Below are 22,033 nucleotides of genomic sequence, written 5' to 3' on the forward strand. Positions count from 1 at the left end.
CTCTTCTTTCCCTACTCAGACTTGGGTATCTGTGCCTTTTGTAAACAAGCTAATTGCTTTAGGCATTTGCTCACAGTTTATGTATGACCTGAAGGAAAGATCACAGAATCATAGAATGATTAGGGTTGGAAAGCACCTTAGATGCCTTTGAATATCTTGAGTATCATCATGATCCATTATTTGCAATCTTCCCCTATTAAGAAATGGGACTGACTTTTACTTTGTCTTTTCCTGCTCTTTTAGTGCTCATACAGTCTTTTCACATTAGTTTATTTTTATCACCCTCAACAGCAGCAAGTTGTGTAGTTTGTCTTTCTAGGCTCAGCCACACACTTTTGGTCACTTTTTTCCACCCAGCTTTAGCCAGATATCCTTGTTCCTAATTTGTAAATAAATCCTTTTTTCATATTCAAGACTTTTAAAAGCTTCTGCTGCAGCTATTCCTTTTTCTTACACTGATTCCTTTCTCCTTCATAGCACAATAATTTGCTGTTGTGTCTTAAATACAGCTTCCTTCAGTAATAGCTCTCTCTCCTGCGCTTCCTTATCCTTAAATTATCTTCCCAAGAGAATCCTCTTACAAATTCCCTGAATTTCTCAACGTCTGTTTTACCAAAGCCCATTATCTCTCTTTTGCTTCTCTCATGCTGCCCTTCTCGTAAAACAGCAAGCTACGATCAATTGCTTTGCAACCATTTCCTTTCCCTTAGTCCCTGGAATCTGTCATTTTTACAGAAGTTGTCCCAGTGTGTTAAGAAACCCCTGTACCTGAAAGCTGCTGCAGTTTCTGGTCAAACAAAAGACATGAAAAAGCAAAGCACGTCCTGCTTAAGCCTGAACACAACGACACTTGTACTACTTGATAAGGTTCAGCATTACTCCCGAAACGTGCAAAGGTGATCTGCTTAATTCTGATGTGATGTGGCAACCGAGATGCAACACACATGCAGAGAGGTATTGTTAATCTATTTGTTACTTAAGGAAACCTAAACCAGTCAATGCAGTTAGCAGTCATCACTCACAGTATGCAAGCATACAAATTTCTGTATGACTTCTTAGCACCTTTAGAACTGCAGAGGGATATTCATATTCAGCCTTATGGTGAACTGCATCCAGTCCAACAGTGATGGAGGGACTACACAACAACTAAGTCAATTCTCTATTCTGTAACTCAAAATGCTCTCCAAAGCTAGGCTATCTGAGGAAAAAGGGGGAGCACATGCACATAAATTCCTTACCTGTTCAGCTTAGGAAAAATCTAAATATGACACTGTTAGTAGGTTCTATGTCAGACTGACATTTTAAACTGCTTTCAGGGGGGCACCACGTTCATATTTCAGCTGTCTTCTCATTATTGCTAAACCTGGAAGCTCTACTGGATGACAGAAATATTTGTACAGTTAAACACCAGGAGAGAGGAAAACACACATGTCAGGAAACTGTCCGAATGGGGAGCTCACTTCAGACAGAAATCTCCCTTTAAGCCATACAATGAAAAGCTGCCTAGTTTCATCCTTTTTGAAGGATCTTATCTGACAGCCCAGTGGTTTGGCTGTCATTCCCCTGGCAGAATTTAAAGCAGGTTTAGATGCCTGCTCTCCATCCCCATGTAAACACCACACATGCAAAACTATTAATGACAATTAGATTTAAAAGCCTGGTGTAGGAAATCTCTCCCAGAAGCTCAGTGAGCATTACAACCATCCCACCTGCCAATATACCTCCCTCAGCAGGAATTTTATAAAAGGAGAAAAACAACTATGCTCTCTTAATCACTGGCTACCAGAAGCTGTCAATGAATAAGGAGGAGCTCTTTCACATCTCCTGAGACCATTGTACTTCCCAGAGGAACAGGAATATGAGACTCTTGGTTTACTGTCTCACAACCACTACATTATAACTTTTTGGTTTTAAAGAAGAGATGCTTACTGAGGTATTTCTAAAAAGCCTCACTGCATTTAGAAAGACTGCTCCAAAACCCTCCTCCTTGAACAGTTAAACCCCCTTTTCTGTTTTTTAGACTGAATTGCATCACGGGCCATCTATAATCATGTCGTTCAGTTGCAAGCACGGTCCTTAATCATTCTGTCTCCTCCCTAGAATAGATACAGATCTATACTCACATCTCTTTCATACTTTTTGAGCATGACTGATCAGCTTTACTGCAGGCAGAGTTATTATAACCTTGGACTGTGGTCTATACACCTCTTGCCCCTATTAAAACTTACCAATTTTGCCTATTTCTACCACTAAAGTCTTCTACTACAACATTCTGATCACTCTGCAAAATTAACTGGGTTTTTTCCTTATTTTCTCTACAGGGTTTATACAAATGTCCATTAGGATCAGTCCCAAATCCACCCTTCTGTTACCTAGCCATCAACTCTCTTACCTTTCCTTTAGCCCCATGTCCCTTTGACAGCCTTCCTTTCTGCTAGATCCTTGTTTAGTGCTAGGGGAGAAAATGGCTTGCTGCAGAGTACAAAGGATGCAGCACAGACAAAGCACAGATGAAGAGGAAAGGACCAGAGAGAAAGTAAACAGCAGTATGAAAGACTTCATTTTTATATATATATATATGTAACATATATATATATATACATACATACGATTTTGGATTTGCAGCAGGTATAAACTGCCCCATTTCCACTGACCTGCTGTCCTAATAAATACCAGCTGAGAAATTGCCATAACTGCTTTTCCACAGGTAAATACTGAAGAAAGCATTTTACAGCCTTATTCTCCATTACATATCACGCTAGCAGGGTCCGTTCCTGAAGCTCTCACTTCTCTCAGTTTTTTCAGCTGAATCTCATAGATCTATATTTAGAAATGAAATCATATTAATGCCAGCTGCTACCTTGGTTTCCCAGAATTTACAAGGCACTTTACCATGGGTGCTGAAGTCAGATACTCACCATTCTGTCTCCAGGGACCAGAACATAGATGGGGCTGTTTCTTGCATGTATCTGGGCCATTGCACGCAAAAATAAATGAGTGCTATTATACTGCAATAAGAATGAACACAGGTGGTGAAGGAACCATTAAACATGTCATGGTTAGAGCTCTGGAGATTCCTGATGGCTGCACAGCACAGTCATTCTGCAAGCCTGTTGCGTTGCAACATGATGTAGCTCTTGTGTGAAGGACAGTTGCGTGCTAGGGTTGACTCTGTGACAGAAAATGCTCTTTCCCTCCTTGTTAGTTAGCATAATTTACTATGCATCCTTGGAATTAAAAGGTAAAATACATGGGAAAGCAGTGTCATGCATGGTTTGTCCCTGCCTATTGCAGGAGGTTGAAACCAGATGATCTTTAAGGTCCTGAACCCAGGACAAAGAGTAAAGGAAAGGTGGCAGGAAGCGCCTTCACTCCTCATCTATAGGCTTTGAGCAGGTTGGTATGATCATGTTTCTATCATAGAATCACTGAATGGTTTGGGTTGGAAGGGACCTTAAAGATCATCCAGCTCCTCTGGACTCACTCGAGCAGCTCCGCATCCTTCTTGCGTTGTTGCCCCAGAGCTGGATGCAGGGGATGTAATTATTTGCAGTGAGGTAGCTGGTGTTCACTGAGGGAGGGAAAACACGTTCTTTGCACAGCAAAATGTCTACACAGAGACAAGAGATTCTTTTTAGGAGTCTGTGTTTACCCTTCCAGATTAAAGATGATATTTTAGCGATGATTGTGTAACTTTTGAGCGGATGCTTCTTTTCACTTCCAGAGGGAACACAAAGTACTTCCTGTGGGACAAACTGCTTGGAATTTCTGCTTTGTCGTGAGCTCAATTTTTATAAATAAATAAAGCATTGCCCAAAAGCTATACCCTGCCACAGGGTGATGGTCCTGTCCCATTTATTCACATGTATATTGCTACGAGCAACTGTAAACTGAAGCCAATGCTCGGACAGGCATCACTTATATTTAATCTTACATGCTGAAAAAAAATCAATAAGTCTGCACAGTGTCTGCAGGTCTTGAGTTAATAGTTTATGGTCTGGCTGACTTACAATTACAAGCAAAAAGTGATGGCATTGTCAGGAGTAAATATTTAATGGGATAATGAGGTCTCCTGTGCCTGTACTTTTACACAATCCCGAGATGTGTTTGGCTGGATTACAGGCTTTTTGCAGGCTGCTCCTACACAAGGGTGTTCCAGTGTGAAATATGAATCCCTGAAAGCTACAATATCAACAGCATAGAACAGTATCATAGAATCCTAGACTGGTTTGGGTCGGAAGGGACCTTAAAGCTCATTCGGTTTCAACCCAGGGACACCTTCCACCAGAGCAGGTGGCTCCAAGCCCCATCCAACCTGGCCTTGAACACTGCCAGGGATGGGGCAGCCACAGCTTCTCTGGGCACCCTGTGCCAGCGCCTCAGCACCCTCACAGGGAAGAACCTACCGTTTGTGAATAAATTTTTACTGTGAATAGAAAAGATTTATCCTTGACTATTACTGTACAGTGCCCCTTCCCCTGGAGCTCTTCCAGCTGTCGACAGAGGCGCCCATAAAACAATGGGTTACATCGATGCTGATACGGTGCTCTGGCATTCAGACCCCCAGGGCTGGACCCTAGACACAAACGCTGGACCCACCTGGGACACCTCAACCCCCAGCCGGCACCGCCGGGGCCCTTGCCCGCCCCATGCGGCGTGAAGGGGGTACTCTTTTGTTTCGGCTTTTGGGATAGCGGCCGACACCGCAGCCCGAGGGCGGGACGCGGGGAGGATGCCACCCCTTGGCCCCCCCTCTCCGCTTCTCCCCGAAGAGCTTCCTCCCCTCGCCGGCTGAGGCAGCAGCTGAGGACTGTCCCTGCTCCTTCCCCCTCCTCAGGGCGGGCGTTGTGGTCGCGGCCGCCGCCTCCCTTCCACCCGTCGGGACTGGTCAAGGGGTCGGCGCACAGGGCCCAGGGGCTGCCGGCGGATGAGTGCGGCCCGGCGGAGGCTGCGGATGAGCCGGGCGAAGGAGCTGGTGGCATACTGCCTGCTCCTGGGGCTGTCCTTCCCCCTCCTGCTGCTGCTGCCGCTTCTCTGAGATGCGCCGGGCGACGGCTCGGCCCTGCCGACGGGGGACGGGCAGGAGGAGCCGGCGGGAGCCCCACTCCGGTGCCCGGCGTGCGGCCGGCGGCAGCAGCAGCAGCCCCAGGGCCTGACGGCCTGGCGAGGGACGATGAGGAGCTCGGGCGGGCTTTGCGGCGGTGCCACCCAGCCTGCGCGGGCGGGCGGGCTGCCTCTCCCCGCGGGGGGGCCCGGCCGCGGCCACGGCCGCGCTCTGCCCCTGCGGGCGTGATGCTTTCGCCGCTGTGATCGCCGCTACACGTCCACGGGTAATGGGCCAGCGGCCGCGGGCACTGCCACCGCAGCCCCCTCACCGCGGGGCCGGCGCTCCGGGACCCTGACCCAGCCCCATCGCCCGCCGGGCGGCGGCTGTAGCCGGGACAGCTGCCGGCCGGGGCGCTCGCGTTGCTGCAGATCCGCCGCTCTGCGGGGCGGAGTGTGTCCCCGCCGGCTTGCCGTGCGGGGAGGCGGGCCGGGGGCCGGCTGAGATGGGAGAGAGCATGTCCAAGAGGCTGAAGCTGCAGCTTGGAGGCGAGGCGGAGATGGAGGAGCGGGCTTTTGCTAACCCCTATCCCGACTACCAGCCCCAGGGAGCCGCGGCAGCTCCCAGCGCGGCGGACGCCCAGCGGGACAGGGCGCCGCTCCCGGCGGAGGACGAGTCCCTCCCCTTCGACGCCGATGGGAAGGTGAGTCCCGGGCGGGCGCGCAGGCAGGCGCCGGGTCCCGGCCCCAGGGCCCTGCCTCGCCAGCGGGGCGCTCCCTCCCCGCAGGACGGTGCCTGCGGCTGCGGGCGCTGCTCCGGCGGGTCCCCGGGCCCGGCCGCGGCCTCCGGAGCCGCGGTGTGGCCCCCGCGGCCTGTTGGGGCCGGTGCGGAGCGCAGAGCCGCCACCGCGGCGTGGCAGCGGCCCCGAGGGCTCCGGAGGGGAAAAGCGGGCGGGGTGAACTGGGGGGGGGGAGCAGGGGGAGTTCAGCATGGCCCGGGGTCCGTGAAAGGGGCTGCCATAAGCTGTTTATTTACCCCCCGAGTGCGAGTGAAGCCGGTGCAGGGCCTGGAGGCAGCGCTGCTTGTGCTGCTATTACCAGGGTGGTTCTGCCACACCTCGTGCGCGTTGCCCGTGCTTCACCAAAGCATACAGGGAAGGGAGAGGAGGTGAGTTTCCCCTTAGGTGACAGCCGCACTCAGGCTGTAGGTGATGCTGGACCGTTCTCTCCAAGGCATGCTTTTACTGCCATACACACGTTTATCCGTTCAGGCGCACCATGGCAGGCACCTGGCAATCAGTTCGGGCTAGCAGACACTCTTGTGGCGCTGGTCGCAGTCTTCCTACTCCACTTAACTCCTCAATGCCTCGCACGGAGGTGTTTGGGAAGCTCTTGTGTGCTTTAAGCTTTAAGCACAGATGTTACTCTGTCCTGTTACTACAAGACTGGCTTAAGCTGCACAAGGAATACCAGAATACGGACCTTCTGTCATTTTAGCCCAGAGCAGCCACATCTTTCAGTACTGTGCTGCTTTGTCATCTTCTGGGTGAAAAACACTGTGTGGTGACATTTGTAGAAGCACAAACACTCTGAGTGGGAAGTGGAGTTTCATGCCGGGGTGGATAAAGGAGAGCCTTTAACCTCAGCACTGTATTTTTCTGTTTGTGGTAATAAAGAACTACCTTGATTTACTGATAGGGTGGGATGAGGATGGTGATACCCAGCAATGAGAGTAGCATTCTTCCTGAATATCGTAAGAATGAGCAGGAGAGCATTAACTCGCCATCAGTCCGAGGCAGTAAAATGTTTCACTAAGTTGTTGCAGCTTAGGTTGATGCAGCTGAGCAGAGCACACAGAAGAAAATGCTTTGGGGATTGATGTCTTACCGCTGCAGGTAATTGCAGCTGTCAAAAGCAGAACGTGGCACTTGAAAGGTTTAAAAAGCAGGAGTGGGTGTGGAAGTGCAGTTTCCTTTGTTACAAAATCCCTGGTAGTGTAGTCAGTGCTGGTAAGCAAATCTATTTTTTATTTATTTTTGTGAAAAGAACTGTGATTTCTTTGTTCTTTTGTATCTGGTTCAGTGTATAAAAACCACCCAAATACCATGAGTTGACAAATGAAGGTGGAGAGGAGGTGACAGAACAGCTGTAGCTGTTTACTGTTGTTAAACTGATAAAAAACATACCACGAGCTTTCTTCTGAGGCCTTCTGTAGGCCTGTCTTATGTACCTGCTTTAGATCCCACACTCCATGCCCATTTCTGTAAAGAGAAAATAAGCTTTTGTTTACTGCTGATCTAGGTTGATTATGGCTTTCCACAGTGAGAACTGATAATGCAGGAGGGTGAACTTCCTAAATTAATTTCGTCAAGAGAATTCTAGATGTATTTCAAAACAGCTTAATTCTGATTTGCTTCATCTTTAATTCCTGAATTAATCCAAATTCAGAGACATTGTTCTGTGGCAGAGCTGAAGTAAGTCAGGAATTCCTAGCTGTATATTCACATCAGGAAGCTTGGTGCTGCTCTGCTGTAGATGAGTCTGCTATTTTACTGTGGGTACAGATGTTTCTTCCCAGCATCAGTGGTGGATGACATTCCTTGTTACCATGTGGCAGTTAGCAGCTATTTGTGCAGCTTTGTTCACAAAACAGTTTTGACCACCTGAGTAGCTGTGTGTCTGATAAAAGGTGGTGTTCAGGCATTCTTAGATTCAAAAGTATGAAGCTCCTCTGGAAAATGTCATCTTCTGTATCACATCGAAGTGATGTAACTACAGTACTGTGATCACAAAAGACATGCAGCTAAGAAAACCCAGAAGACAGTAGGAGCTGCAGAAAAGGTATTTTTTTGTTTTGTTTTGAGAAGGTTTAGATGGAGATGAGGAACAATTCCTTCCCCAAAGGGTGCTCAGGCATTGGAACAGGCTCCCCAAGGCAGTGCTGAAGTCATCGTCCTTGGAAGTGTTCACACACTGTGTAGACAAGGCCCTCAGTGCCATGGGTTAGTGGTGGCCTTGGCAGTGCTGGGGTAAGGGTTGGACTTGATGACCTTAAAGGTCTTTTCCAACCTGGTTGATTCTGTGATTCTATGATTTTCTTTTGTTTCTGCATCTGCAAAATGTGAGGAACTGTCCATATTTCTGGTCTATGGCATAGATATATTTATGTGTGTTTGTATTCTTGGCAGTATTTATATGTTAGTAATACTGGTACTCTCCTGGCTTTTATGAGACTTTGTGATTTTGGGGTCCTGTTTTTTGTGGGTTTTGATTTGAAGTTTGCTGCTTGTTTTAGGTTTTTGGGTTGTTCTTTTTTTGCATTTAGCAGCCTCCAGTCCCATCAGAGAAATGTCTGCCTGCCTAAAACCTCAGTGAAGACAAAAGAACTTTACACAGGTTAGGAAGTCTGTTCTATAAACCCCTGTACAGAACCACACAAGTTTCCTAAAGGTGAGAACAGCTATCAGAAGCCCTCAGTGCACTGCATGATTTCTTCCTCCCATCTGCTGCTGTGTGGAGCAGTGAGCACTGACTCACATAATGACAGCTAGAGGTGTGCGGGGATCTGCTATTGTCATGGAAGGTAGTGCATTATTAATCCCTCCATTTGTTTTCATAAGCTGCCACGATTGCCATCTAAAATCCATCTGGATGATAGAAGGATAAGAAGCTCTTCAAGTCATTGTCTGAATGGGAGACAGTTGGAACAGAGTGCTGCATATGGAAGCATCTTTCTTTGTGTGCATAAGGTACCCTTCAGGAAGGTAGAAAGTGCAGGAGAAGAGAAAACAAATTTGGGGCTGCTGATTTGCCTTCTTAAAAATATTCACAGTAAACACTTCAGTTATCTCGGTGGGCTGTGATCATGTAGTTGAAATTCACTTTTTCTTAAGTACATTTCTTCACCATGAAAGTATTGTGGGCTTGAATTGCTTCTGTAACTTGTCTGAGCAAGCTGGAGGTAGTAATTCATCAGACAGGAGTATGTCTAGATTAATAAGAAACAATTTTAAATGTAAGCCTTTGTTCAAAAAATGATGAATCCTTCAATTAAGTGTATATTCTGTGACTCGTTTCCTTTTGATGTGGATCCCATAGTGATACCTTAGCCTGATATAGAGTGGTCCAGAAGTTTTCAAAATGGAAATGGAAATGAGGGAGGCAGAGGAATGAATAGGCAGCTGCAGACTCGGATCAAAGCATATTCCTTAGTTCATGGGAAAATAGTTCTTTCTGTTAGTTTCATTTAATTTTTAATTCACCATAATTGTTTTTTGAGGAAAGCATTATTATTTGAAAAACCCCCAAATTGGATTCAGACTTCATGGATAGGCCACAAGGATGTCCAAACAAAAACATCTTTTTCAGGTCAATTTTTTCTTGCTAATTTTTTTCTGATGTGCCATAATGCTTTAGGAATATTTGTAAAAGGTGGTGTGTTCTGACAAACATGTACAATATACTTAATTCAGCTTCACAGGGGCTTCCTTGCAGGGAACCTGTTTTAAAACTGATGATGCTTACCAACAAAGATCATCACTTAATAAGAATACTTCTGTATCTGTAAATCTATTTACTTAGATTATCCTTTGGATGATTTAGTGGTGTTTAGTTTCCTGGGGCTTTCTCAGTCTCCTGTTGGTTCTAGTAATTCCATTATGTGGCTTTTCAGTCTCATCCTCCTCCTTTAAAATATATTAAAAATATATATATATGAAGTTTTTTGTCATCACCTCACCCTTCATTCCCCTTCCCTGTTTTTTGTATTTCTTGGGAATGTCTCACAGGGCATTTTAGTTGTCTCGCTGAGAGCAGGAAGTTCTCCCTGTTCTGGGAGTGATCCTGCAACCACATGCACTAGTGGGAATCATGCCCCTCGTTGCACTGAAGGTGAAATTGAGCCTCCACAGCCAGCAGATATTTCTTCCCACATTTTTTCTGGAGATGTGGGATGGGGTATCTGAGTTTCTTGAGACTGCCACTTTTTTTTACCGTTTCCTGCCACCCTGTCTCAGGCGCGTGCTGTTTAAACAGAGGATTTGATTACTGCAAGTCACATTTCTGCTGAAGGAAAGTTTGTTCTGCCTTTTGTGTGTCTCGGGCAAAACTGGGTCTGAAAATCCGTTTTTTTGTGCTTCATTGTCCATTACTAACTCCCAACAGTCAGCGTACACAATCTTAGAGGAAGAGCTGCTGCTTCTTCCCTACAGTGCACATCAGCATCAAATACCACTTAGCACTTTTCTCATGCTTCTATATTGAAAGCCTCTTCTGCTACTCAGGACAGCACTTTAACCACATGGTTAAGCCTCTTTGGTTTTAGTCAACCAGTTCTGAATGAAGACACTTCTAAAAATCATATCCAGAGTTCTGATTAAATTGTCTCACATCCATCCATCCATCCATCCATCCATCCATCCATCCATCCATCCATCCATCCATCCATCCATCCATCCATCCACTCTTCACCAGTTTCTAGTTTCCTCTTGCAGACCTGTGTGTTAATGAGTTGTTACTCTGGCTAGTTGCCTGGGCAAGTGCAATAATAGGTACTTATTTTTTGGTGAAAATAAATAGTAGTTAGGGTCTAACCGCAAAACACTGATATGCTGTCAAGTTCAGTATGTGGAATGTTATCTGCTGTCTGTGCTTCAAAATAATTTGGTAGTATTGGTAAAGGTTTTAGCTTTTTATACAAATTGTGGACCACCTAAAAGTGTTCCAGCTAGGGCACAGACCTCTGTGTGGGGGGTGACTTTAAATCGCCTCACAACAGGCTTCTGTTTTCTTAGTTTTCAAGAGGTATCATGCTGATGTTAGGCTACCTGGACGTCTGGTGATTTTCAGTATTGCTCTTTTTACTTTATCATTTCCTAAACACAGGATAGTGTTCTTCAGTGTCTGCTAATCATGTTTGGTTTCATTACCAATATTCTGAAGCTTTTTGATGACTCCTTAAGGTGATCTAAATCTTTAAGATTTGGGGGTTTTGCAACATAATCACCAAGGAGACAAATAGCTTCTTTTACACACAAACGCTTTAGAGGTGGGGTCTCATTATTTCTTACATGCTTTAAACAATTCTTTCTGTAACTTGAATGGATTGCCTTTTAATGCTGTTCTTCACACCCTTGTCTCCTCTGAGGTAAGGGTGATGCCTGCATTTAAAGCCTATCCCTAAACTGGCATTTAAAGCAGTGTCATAGTTTGCCTACAGCTATTGATTTCGTCCTCTTTCTTTCCCTTCCTTTCCCCTTACTTTCTTCTTTATTTTCTCTTTTTTCCCCACTATCACTATATGCCAGATCACTGAACAGCAGAGCAGTGTGTTCTACAGACAGCAGTGTTTCAAATCACTTATTAAGCATGTGGTTTTGCATTCATTTCTGGAAGGACCTATCTGAGTAGTAGCAGACAGCTGTGTTTAACTGTTTAAGAGGCTGGGTGGTGAAGTTTCTTAGCATCTGGTATTTTGAGATGAAGAAACCACTGCTCTTGGAGCTGTAACAGTCTTTTGATTTAGATAAAACCAAAGTAAAATGTGTTTTCTGTACAAAAAGGCAGGTCACTTCCCATATGACCTTGCTAGATTCTGCATGTGGGATCCTACTGCCTTCTGGTCTGCTGTTGCTGGAGCTCTCTGAACGTGAGCATGAGACCTCATCCTGCTTCAGGAATGAAGCCTGGCTCCCTTACAGTCAGTGGCAAAGTTCCCAATGATCTCAGTATGGGCAGGATATCTTGTTTTAGTAGATTTGTGAGTTGTCCCCCACCCCATTCTCCCTTACCAGTGTCTGTCATGTCCCTTGTGCAGTCTTCTGTGTTTGAATGAGTTTTTGAATGAGTACTTGCTGCAGTGCCAGCTTGAGGTGCATTTTCTTCTCTGTGAAATGCACTTCGGCTGAAAGAAAACTCAGCATCATGTTATGTCTCCTATTCCACCCATTGCCAACAATAAAATCCCTTTTCTCTGAGATACCTTTTAACCTTATTTGAACCTAGAAGAAATAAAAGTACTTTTAGGTAACGCTGTGTGCATAGGCCATCTTATTTCTGCTTCGGCAGAATCCATCGCTTTCTTCTTCAGTCTCATTTTGCACGTAGCAGCAGTCCCTCAAAACCCGATGGAATAAAATAGGGTGATAGCAAGACGTTGTTTTGGAAGCTGGTGGTGCAAGAAAGACTGGTGCGTTGGCAGCTTGTGAAGAAGCTGAGCTCAGGTCTCCATTGTCCTACCATGAGTCTGCACAAGTTACTTGGCATAGATGTGTCATGATGCAAATAAATGCTGAGAGATGCTTTTGAAAAACACATCAGTATATAAATGTCTTTTACAGAGGCAAACAAAATAACTCACCCTGTGTCTGTCAAGCCAAAGTATACTTCTAACCACAAAAAGAGTGCTATCAGGCAAACAGTTGCATTGTCAGACTTACATAAGCACTGTGATATCTGTCCAGATGTGCATGCAAGAGTTTAAGTTACAGGCTTCTCTTACCTACCATAAATCATGATATAAAACACAAACATAGCAGCTGCTCATTGCCTCATCTGCTCTTGGTGCCCGTTTGTTTTAAAGCCACAGCTGAAAAGCTGGGTATGGCTGTAACGAAGAGGTAGGTCGCTAAGAATTGGTATGTGACTATAATAGCAACTGCAAGTGAAACGTGTGTTTAAGGATATTTTTATTTTCAGTATGGTGTATTTTTTTGTAACCTCTGTGTGCAGTTTTAGTGGTGCGTTTACAAAAGAAGATGGTGTAAGTTCTTTTTGAAACCATACAAATGAAAGCAAGCAGCTAGGGGAAACAGGTATCACTGACAAGAGCAGCATAATTTGGAGGCCATGTCATTAGTGCCAGAGGTGGGTGATGTTACGTGTATGCTTACATTCCTTACATTTTTGTTGACTTTAAAACGTTTTGGATTGGGATGTAGCTTTGCATTCTCCCTCACTGCCATGGAAAAAGTGATGTGGTCCAAATAAATCACAAAACGATTTGCAAAACCAACATCTTTGTGTTTTTCTGCACAACTTTTATTTCATGCTGATAATGAGCCTTTCCTATTACCATAAGCAGTATGGTGCAGGGTTCTGTTGGGTATAATGGAGAATGAGCTCTCATGTTTTGTGTTTTGCCAGCGTAAAACTTGAACAGTAGTTGGGATGATCGTGGTTGTTCTTCCTGCAGCAGCAGAGAAGTAATGCAGCAGTTGAATTCCTGGAAAGAACCTTTTCTAGGTTAAAGGTACTCTTTAGCTCCTGTTATCACCAAGTCTTCTGTGAACCAGGAGTAAATGTGATAAAGGATATCAGAGGTCAGGCTTTCTGGTATTAGTTTGTCCCTACAGGAATAACAGGAGTAACCTGCAGAAAAGGCTGAATGCCAGCTGGAACCATCCTCATGCAGTGAATATGCTTCTCAAGAAAATCAGTCTGTGCTCAACATGAATTAGCATGCTTTATACTCAGCTGTAAAGCTGCCATAAGATTCCTTTAAGGAGGTTTATATATCTTCTAAAGCCACCTTTCAACATTCATTTCTTTATGTAATTAATTTATTCTAGTGCATGTAAGCATCTATTGTAAGTTTATAGTGGAATCTTATCAAACGAACAGTGACAGTACCCAGTTAAAGCTTCAGAGCAACAGAGCAGTGGTGAAGTAGCTGGGGAGAACTGTTGCCTCTCATAACCTGTTAACACTGGCATAAGCTTGGGAGTGAGTAACTTTGGGCTGGTAAGTAATAATATTCTAAAATCCTTTTATCTGTGCTTTTCCAAACACTAAACCAAGACAGGTATGTTACAATTCCCATTTTAGTGATAGATATATGCCAACCTGAGCTAAATGGTTTGCGTGGGACAGCTGTTTCAAAGCAGAACCAGGAGTCCTGATGTCTTATCTTAGTCCTCCCCTCCTGCCTCTTAAGTAATTTTATTTGGTGTTTGATAAAAAATACCCTGGTTTGCTAACAGCAAGTGTATTGTCAGAAGCAAAAGGTAACCAGCCTGCTTGTGATGAGCAGTAGGTAAATAAACTGGGAGTCTGAAACCTTAGTTCACTCTTGTCCTCTGTGCCTGGATCCATGTGGACATCCTCATGCTGTTTTACCATATGTCTTAGCATTGGCATAGCTCTCTTTTGAAGGAGAGGAGCCTTTGGGAAAGGTTTTGCTTTTTGTTGAGACTTCACTGAATGAGTCAAAAGGGTGTGAGGGGATGTCATGTGTGTGTGTGATACAGTAAAAAGATGTTTAATGCCATATTAAGGGCAAAGAGTAGTAGGCATCAGATGCTTACTGTGTTTGGTTGCTATTTCTAGAGTTACTGGAGAAGGTTAAGGGGGCTCTAGCTTCTTCCTAGGGTGGTGTGTGTGTGACATGAGATATAATGGCATAATTTCCTTCTCCCTTCCTATCCTGCCATCATAAAATGGGTTTGAACCATTGACCCGCAAAACTTCTGGTGTGTCAGAGGACTTGTGTAATTCCCGTTATCTTTCTGATTTCTGAATGTGTTGAATGGATGTTTGAATTCACTGGGTTTTATTTGAAGTTCCACTCTGAACAAGAGTACAAAGTGTAGTGTATTTGGAGGAATAAGTTGCATGGTGGCATCCAGGACCTATCATTTATCTGAACCCTTCCCTTTTGGGATGTATTATAATCAAACAAGAACTTAACTTTCCTAATGAGCTGATTTCTTCTTCTCCAGTAAAAAAAAACCAAAACAAACAGACTCATAAATGTAGATGTGTTTAACACCAAACTAAGCCTTCACCAATCTGCTTTGTTCCAGCTGCTATCTGGGAGCAGGCTGGGGAAGCAACAGGTGGAGGATCAAGCACTCTTTAAGAAAACAGTAACTTAGTGTAAGCTGACAAGTAGCCTACTTGTGTAATGCCATTTTTCTGATGATGGCTGTGTTGTAGCTCTTGGTTTGGAAGGTGGGGAAGCTCTGCTGGCTTCCATGTTCCTAGGGGGTTTCTATTCTGGCTGTTCCTGAATAACTAAGATATGCATGGCAAGTGATGTATGCCTGGGGCTTTTCATAGATGATGGAAAACGCATTCAGAAGTATTTTTGAGTGGCACAAGATTTGTGTACATCACTATTTTGTCAGAAGCTTTTCCTATAGCTCAGGAAGCGAGGAGGTTTTTTGTTTCTTCATCTCTTAGCTCTGTAGTAGATAAATTGTGCTATGAGTAAACCTAGCCCTTAAACTCTGTTTAAATACATGAAATAGTTTGTAATAAATGTGTTAATAGGAAAAGCTGATCAATAAGTGATTCTGTTTAATAAAAAAAACCCACAAACATTTTTGACTGGTGGTCCTGATGCTCCCACTCAAATCAGAATCGTCCTGTGAAGGGACTTCAGGAATATTCCTTCCTGTGGAAGTTAGTAGGGCAATAAATTCTAGTTAATGGACTATTTCCACATTCCATAGGCTTAAAGGAGTAATCAGTAATGTATCTTCCCGTACAGAGTGCTGAATAAGAGAGAGATGTTGGCAAGAGTAGTGTCCCCTGTTATATTTCATATATAGCATTTATATTCATCTATGTAAGCTTTTCTTTGTCAGAAGTAAAAGCAAGCAAGGCAAAAGATCACACATCTGTTTCTTCACCTTCATGCATGAGCTGAAGCTGATGAGCTACTTTTAACTCATCCTCTTTGTGTCCAGCTCTTTCAGGTAGTTTTTCATACATCACTGCATTTAACAACCTCATCTCATTACAAAGCATGTCAATCCTAATACTGTTTTGGAGAGAGGAGAGAAGAAGAAGCACAAGGAAGGGCATTTAGGTGACCTGCCCTGTGTGTGGTGATTGCAAACATCAAAAAAAGTCTTGGATTTAAGAAGAAAATAGGGATACATCATGGATGATGTGATTGAGCACATCATTGAACTTGGCTTGATGTCAGCTTGGCTTGACTTTGACTTGATCGTCTCAAGTATGGGCATTTATTTTCTTATAGCTATTTCCTGCTCTGTAGTGCCACAGTGGATGTGCAAGGACGTTGTGATGAGCACAAGCACCTGTACACAGGGCTTGTAGGTTCACTGTTCTGTGTTCATCCATAACGTGATCTTGGTACCACGACCCTCAATGGATCTCTGGCCCGTGGAGTGGCAGCAGATGGTTGTCTTCTGTTGGTTTCTATTCACCTTTTACTGAGCTCAGAGAAGCTTTGCTTACTGTATTAAGAGCCTGAGATAAGAAGCAGGATGCAATTACATACTTGTCACAGTGTCCGTAGCTGCTCTCCACGTGACTTTAAAGTACCCTCAGATGATTTTTGTCTAATGTAGACACTAGTAACTTACTCTAGTATGTAATCGCAACACATTGCATGGGGCATGCTTAAGTTGAACCATCTCGGCCCTGCTGGTTGCTGTATATAGTATTTATCCTCTAGTTATTTTCTGTTTGTTTGTTGTTTGGTTTTGATTTTACTTTTTTTCCAGACAAGAAAGTGGAGCAGACAGTTTGCATTCCTGGATGCTTTCATTTTCTGACTCTGTCCTATCTGCTGTTTTCAGGTCAGTGCTCGGTTCTCAAAACGGATCCAGGCAAAAATCAAGGACCTTCTGCAACAAATGGAGGAAGGGCTAAAGACAGCAGATCCACATGACTGCTCTGCCTATACTGGCTGGACTGGTGAGAAAGCTTGAGTTTGAATGAAGTGTGTTAAATGAAGTAATAGGGTTTATTCACAGGAGGAGGTTCTCATATTCACACAGGGGTGACAGAAAGACTCTGATAGAGGCGTTTGTGTGAGTTGGTTTCTTTTAACTCTGAATTCTAGGTCGCTACTGTCTGGAATGACTTCAGCAGATAAAGTTGCAGGGAAATAATTGGCTTCTGTGTATGATGGAGATCTTTGTCTTGCTAAAGGAATGGATTTTCTAAGGCTGCTCGCTCTTTCAGCTTGCCTCTCGTTTCTTTAAAGTTTTCTTAAAATAAGTAATTTTCACCTTTTTCTCTTCAACTTAGCAGTTGCTAATGGTAACAGCATGTTCTAATCATGGGGGGGAGGTGTTCTGTTCCGCTAAAATCTGAAATATGGATAGTTTGGCTCTGCTTGTTCTGTCTGTACAAAAATGGTAAAATGAACGTGTGAGGAGGGGGAGTATGGAGGCGGGCTTGTGAGATTGTGAAGTTCATGAAGATAAACAGGCATGTGCAAGTGCTGGTTATTGCTAGGCACCGTCATCCATGTCCAAATGTGAATGAGCCCTTTGGATCCTTCAGGCAGAGCCTGCAGTTGACAAGCCTGATGCAGCCACTGCTCTTCAAGCTGCCAACATGCTTTTCCATCTAGGCCTCTTAAGTGCCACTTACAGTGGCACATTCTATTCCTGCTCTGTCTAGCTCACTCTTGAGACATACTTATGCTTTTAGCACAGCATGTTTGAAATGCACTCTGAGGAGATCTATTCTTTTATCTTGGTATTGGGAGGGGAAGCAGTTTGGGAAAACTCATCAGGCTTTGGCCGTGCTGAGGCTTAATTCTGGCAGTGAAAGGGTACCATCTTTTTGCTGCCTTCTTGATGTTTCGGTACAGGTGGTGCTGTGGGTGGATGGGTGGGGAAGTTTTAGACAACTCACACTTAAAAGGTAGATGTGTTTCAAGGTCTGGAAGCGTGTGGCTGCTGAGCGAGTGTAGATGATCTCCACTGGTGGGCTTTCTCACACTGACGTTACAGAACGGCTCCCAGGGAGCTGTGTTCTGACACTGTGACTGACAACTCAAGTTATGGCTGATAAACCAGAACATGCTGAAAATGAGTCATAAGCTAAAAGTAACACAGCCCTCATTAGCTAAAACAAGAATGTAGATGAACACGTAACGCAGTCTAATGAGAGCGGGGTTTTTCCACCCTGTAGAAGGATCACCAATTGCATCTGTTCCAAGTTGTAAACTTCTTTCAAGGCTCCTGTGGAAATGACTCTGAATAAAAATACTGAAATGATCTGGCTTTTAAAATACTTAGTGCAAATACTTCCTCCCGACTTGCTCCTTGCAGCATTTTGCAAATCAGAAGGTAAAAGTAATGCTGAAAACAGTTGCCCTGCTTTTTATATACCAGGTCTAGACAGTGCTATTGGCAGTGCAGTCCTGAGCACTGGCTTGTTCTTTGTGAAGCATCTTTAAAATCTTGGAGCACATACTTTTGGCACGTAACAATCGTAAGACTCGGGTTAGAGTTCATCTTTCTTGTACAAGTACTCTTTGTAGGTGCCAGAGATCTTGGAGGAGCCATTGTAAGGGTGTTGCACAAGGAAGGATTGGATGAACTGGGCCTTGTGGCTATGTTTCTGGTCATCCTTTGGTCAGGCCCAGATACCTACACAATAGTTGCAACATAAAAAAGGGTTACAGAAATCCCAGTAAATAGCCCACAAGCTCCCATACCGCTCTATTGGGCTCTGCAGCTCTCCTCTTGGACCCATCTAGAAAGGCCTGTTAATCCAGTCCAAAGAACATCTGAGGATGTATCAGCACTATTCTTCTGTGCTGTTCTTCATGTGCTCCTCAGATGGCGTCTCTGGGGAGCTAAGTGGGCCTTATGTCTACACAGCTTTAGCTGTGGCTCAGGAGAGTGCTATCCCTGTTCAGAAATGAGTTTGAGGTGCAGTATGGTCTGGAGGTAAAGGTTTTCCCTCTGCATATGTGTGCTTGCAATTGACCAATAACCATCCACTGAAATGGATTTATTTCGCTTTCTTCAGTCTGTATTGTTGAAATGTTTAAGATTTGGATTTGTTTTAATGCAAAACTATGGAATGAGTTTAATGGAGTGAAGCTTAGTAATAACCTTCTGGCATTCTCTGAGGACTTGTTTGCTTTCTGGCTTTCACAAACCAGCTTAGCTTGTAGAAGCTCATAATTATGTTGTGGAATACATTTATAAAGAACTTGGCAAGTTGAATCCCAAAACTCATCAAAAAATCTTCTTACAAATCAAATGGAAGATAAGTCACTTCTTGCATATAATAGATGAGTATTGTACAGTCCGTGTACTTGGTCATACATCTGCTTGCTAGCCCAAATTGTTGACTCTTCAGTGATTTCTTTACCAAGCATTGGTGCCTTTGACATGGATTTTCTTCATTCTCTGCAAATTGTGAGTCTGATGTTGGGTGTCAATGTTAATTCTTTAATTTTTTTAATCTTAAAAGTTTTGTCACTACCCAAATTGCAGTGTAATGAAACATTGATGATGACCTGATGCCTTCCCGTTGCCCAAGCAAGGACCCTTGACTGACATGTTTTAGTTGCCCAAATACCTGTTTGCATTCGAGTTACTGTTTCAGAGGCACTAAAGAGAGGAATATGATATACTTAAAAGGAGAACTAAATCAAACTTTTCCCTTTCACATGGTTGTTCCAGGTATTGCCCTCTTATATCTTCAACTGTACCGCGTGACGAAAAACCAGAGCCATTTACAGCGATCTCTTGATTACGTGAAGAGAATCCTTCGCAATCTGAACGGCAGAAGAGTTACTTTCCTCTGTGGTGATGCTGGGCCATTGGCAGTGGGTGCAGTGGTTTATCACAAGCTGAAAATCGACAACGAGTCTAAAGAATGTGTTGCCAAGTAAGTGGTTGATGTCAGAAAAAGCCGTGCCCTTCGCTTGCGGAGAGCATCGGTTCAGTAGCATTAGCAAGTGGGCAGTTTTGGAGGACAGGATTAAAAATGGAGACATCTTCTCCCCTGATGCATTTTCAGTAGAAGAATACATAACAGGCTTTATCTTTATTAAAGCTGGCTTACACTTGATTCATATTTAGTGAGTTATCTTGAGTCCTCTTATCGCTGTAAGGACAGGATGTCCTGGGCATATCTGTAGTGCCTGCACATTTTGATTTTGTCACATTGAAGTGACATTTAACAAAAGCCACACGCTTGTCGTCGACAATATGTATTGCTTGTGCAGTATGTGATGCTTTCTGTGAAGAGTGGGCCTTAATTGTAGATTCATTATCAAAACGCTTAGCTGCAGGGATCTGGAAACATCCAGACAAGAGCATGGTACGTCGGATTGACATGTAACAAAGGTTTAATAAAACCAAGAGGAGGTGTTTGCTGAACCGTCAAAGACAAGGGCTTTAGTTAGGTAAGAGCATATGGAGGGTAGCCTGAAAAAATCCCAGCCTCTTTTCAAAGTAATCTAAATGTAACAAACATCTTTAGAAATCCCATTTAGATGTAGAGCTTCCTTGGAGAGCTGACTGTCCCTTTGCTGTCTTGGAGCTGATTGCTGTCCTGGTGAGGGCTGGAAGCCCTGGAGCCTTGTGGTATTTGCATTCAGCACCAGCAATCCACTTACTAGCTGTCCAGCAGCATACCTTAGCCTGCCAGAATGTGGGGACTAGCCTTATGTCCTCATCTCCGTTCTGGTTTATGGTTGGAAGTATAGTTGGGCTCTTTCTAATCTCGAATCCTAGAGTGATTAATTTCTGCTGCTGTTCCTGGATGAGTATCTCAGTTTTGAAATGGGTGGTAGGTTTAGGTGGGTTTTTTTTTTGCTTTTAGACCTGGCAGTAAACTTGGGCATGCCATTTTGGATGCAGCTAGGAAAGCAGTGTTGCTGTGAGGCATGAAGCATGAATATAGCAAAATGAGATTAGCAGTAAATCTTTTAGTCTTGCCTCTCCTTGGAAAATAATTTCTAGGAGGATTGAAAAGGAGATTAGTTTGATTCTTCCTTTTTTGGTTTACAAATATATTCATGACACCAGATGAGTGGTACATTATAGATGTCAAAATGTAATCTGTGCACTTCTAACATTTTACCTTGTAGCTGTCCAATTGTATGATTAGAATAATAAAACTTAACAGTGGACAATTTAAAAGAAAACAATTTAATTCTAAGTCCAAAGCATAGTTCCAAGAAAGGAATAATATAAAAATCTTTATTTTGTGAGTGACTTTGCCCTGGTATTAAGCAGTGACAGCATAAACAAGCCATTTGGGTCAGTGTTTTTGCTCTGGCGTGATGCTAATGTTAACATTTCTGATGTATAATAGTGGCTGGGGGAATCTGGGAATTGAATTTAGTCTTAATTATGGTCTTGCCCCCTCCCCCAGTTTCAAATGTGATCATCTCCATGGTTTCATCTAATTGCCAGATTAATCACAAAAGATGGGAAGAGGCAGATAGGGGTTAGGCAGGAAGACAGATCTCCACCTCAATGCCAGTGCAAACTGGTAGAATAATAGCAGGGAGTCTCTTTGGGGGAAATGAGAGTTGCAATGGGCCAGCCTAGGGTTTGTTCTTTTTCCATTGCTAAACACTTGTGCACAATAGCAGTGCCATTTTCAAAACTGAGCTGCTTAAATGCTTGAGACAACATATTGTCTATGGAGGGGGCATGCTGAAGGCTGGTACTGGGGGTTTTTGGTTGTTCCCTCTTACACACCTACAGTTAAGGGTCCTCATTTGGGTGAAATTCCCAGAGGTTCCAGGAGGTTTCCCTATCTGTTGGGGTAGCATTCCAGCCTCCTCCAGCTCCTGCTCTGCGCGCTTACATGTGTTTCTGTTGCACAAAAAACTGGTAATTGCACTAATGCTCACCTGGCCCTGGCTCAGAGTTGTCTGTTGGGGATGGCTCCTGTGAATAAACCTGACAGCCAGCAGAATTGGAGATGACTGAAGGGAAGTGGTGGGGCTTCACACTCATTTTGCTTCTGTTTTGGTTGATGGCTTGTACAACACATAGTCCACTATGGTCTCTAGAGAAGAGGCTCTCTCTCCCCACCTTCCTTTGTCTGATGCAGGTTGTTGCAGCTACACAGGACAGTCGTAAGCACAGACGCTGAACTTCCAGATGAGCTGCTTTATGGTAGAGCAGGTTACCTGTATGCCTTGCTGTACCTGAATACTGAAATCGGTCCAGACACAGTCCCACAGTCTGTTATCAAAGAGGTAAGATACTTTTTTCTCTTTCCACAGCATCTGTAGTCACTTTTT

At 44.0% G+C, this 22,033-nt stretch overlaps 1 protein-coding gene across 1 annotated transcript in view; it reads left to right on the plus strand.

The window, feature by feature from the left end:
• Nucleotides 1–4,830: 4,830 nt before the first annotated feature.
• The window catches only part of LANCL2 (LanC like glutathione S-transferase 2), a 28,992-nt gene continuing 11,789 nt past the window's right edge, over nucleotides 4,831–22,033 (plus strand). The window contains exons 1-4 of the mRNA XM_057431270.1: nucleotides 4,831–5,747; nucleotides 16,593–16,710; nucleotides 19,449–19,656; nucleotides 21,841–21,988. Of these exons, the coding sequence (XP_057287253.1) occupies nucleotides 5,550–5,747; nucleotides 16,593–16,710; nucleotides 19,449–19,656; nucleotides 21,841–21,988 (672 nt within the window). The 5' untranslated portion in view covers nucleotides 4,831–5,549. The remainder of the gene's footprint in view (nucleotides 5,748–16,592; nucleotides 16,711–19,448; nucleotides 19,657–21,840; nucleotides 21,989–22,033) is intronic.

This window comes from Pezoporus wallicus, unplaced genomic scaffold (genome assembly GCF_028554395.1).
Source record: "Pezoporus wallicus isolate ANWC-B61680 ecotype Strahan unplaced genomic scaffold, APGP_CSIRO_Pwel_v1 scaffold_11491, whole genome shotgun sequence".
In the NCBI taxonomy this organism is placed as follows: Eukaryota; Metazoa; Chordata; class Aves; order Psittaciformes; family Psittacidae; genus Pezoporus; species Pezoporus wallicus.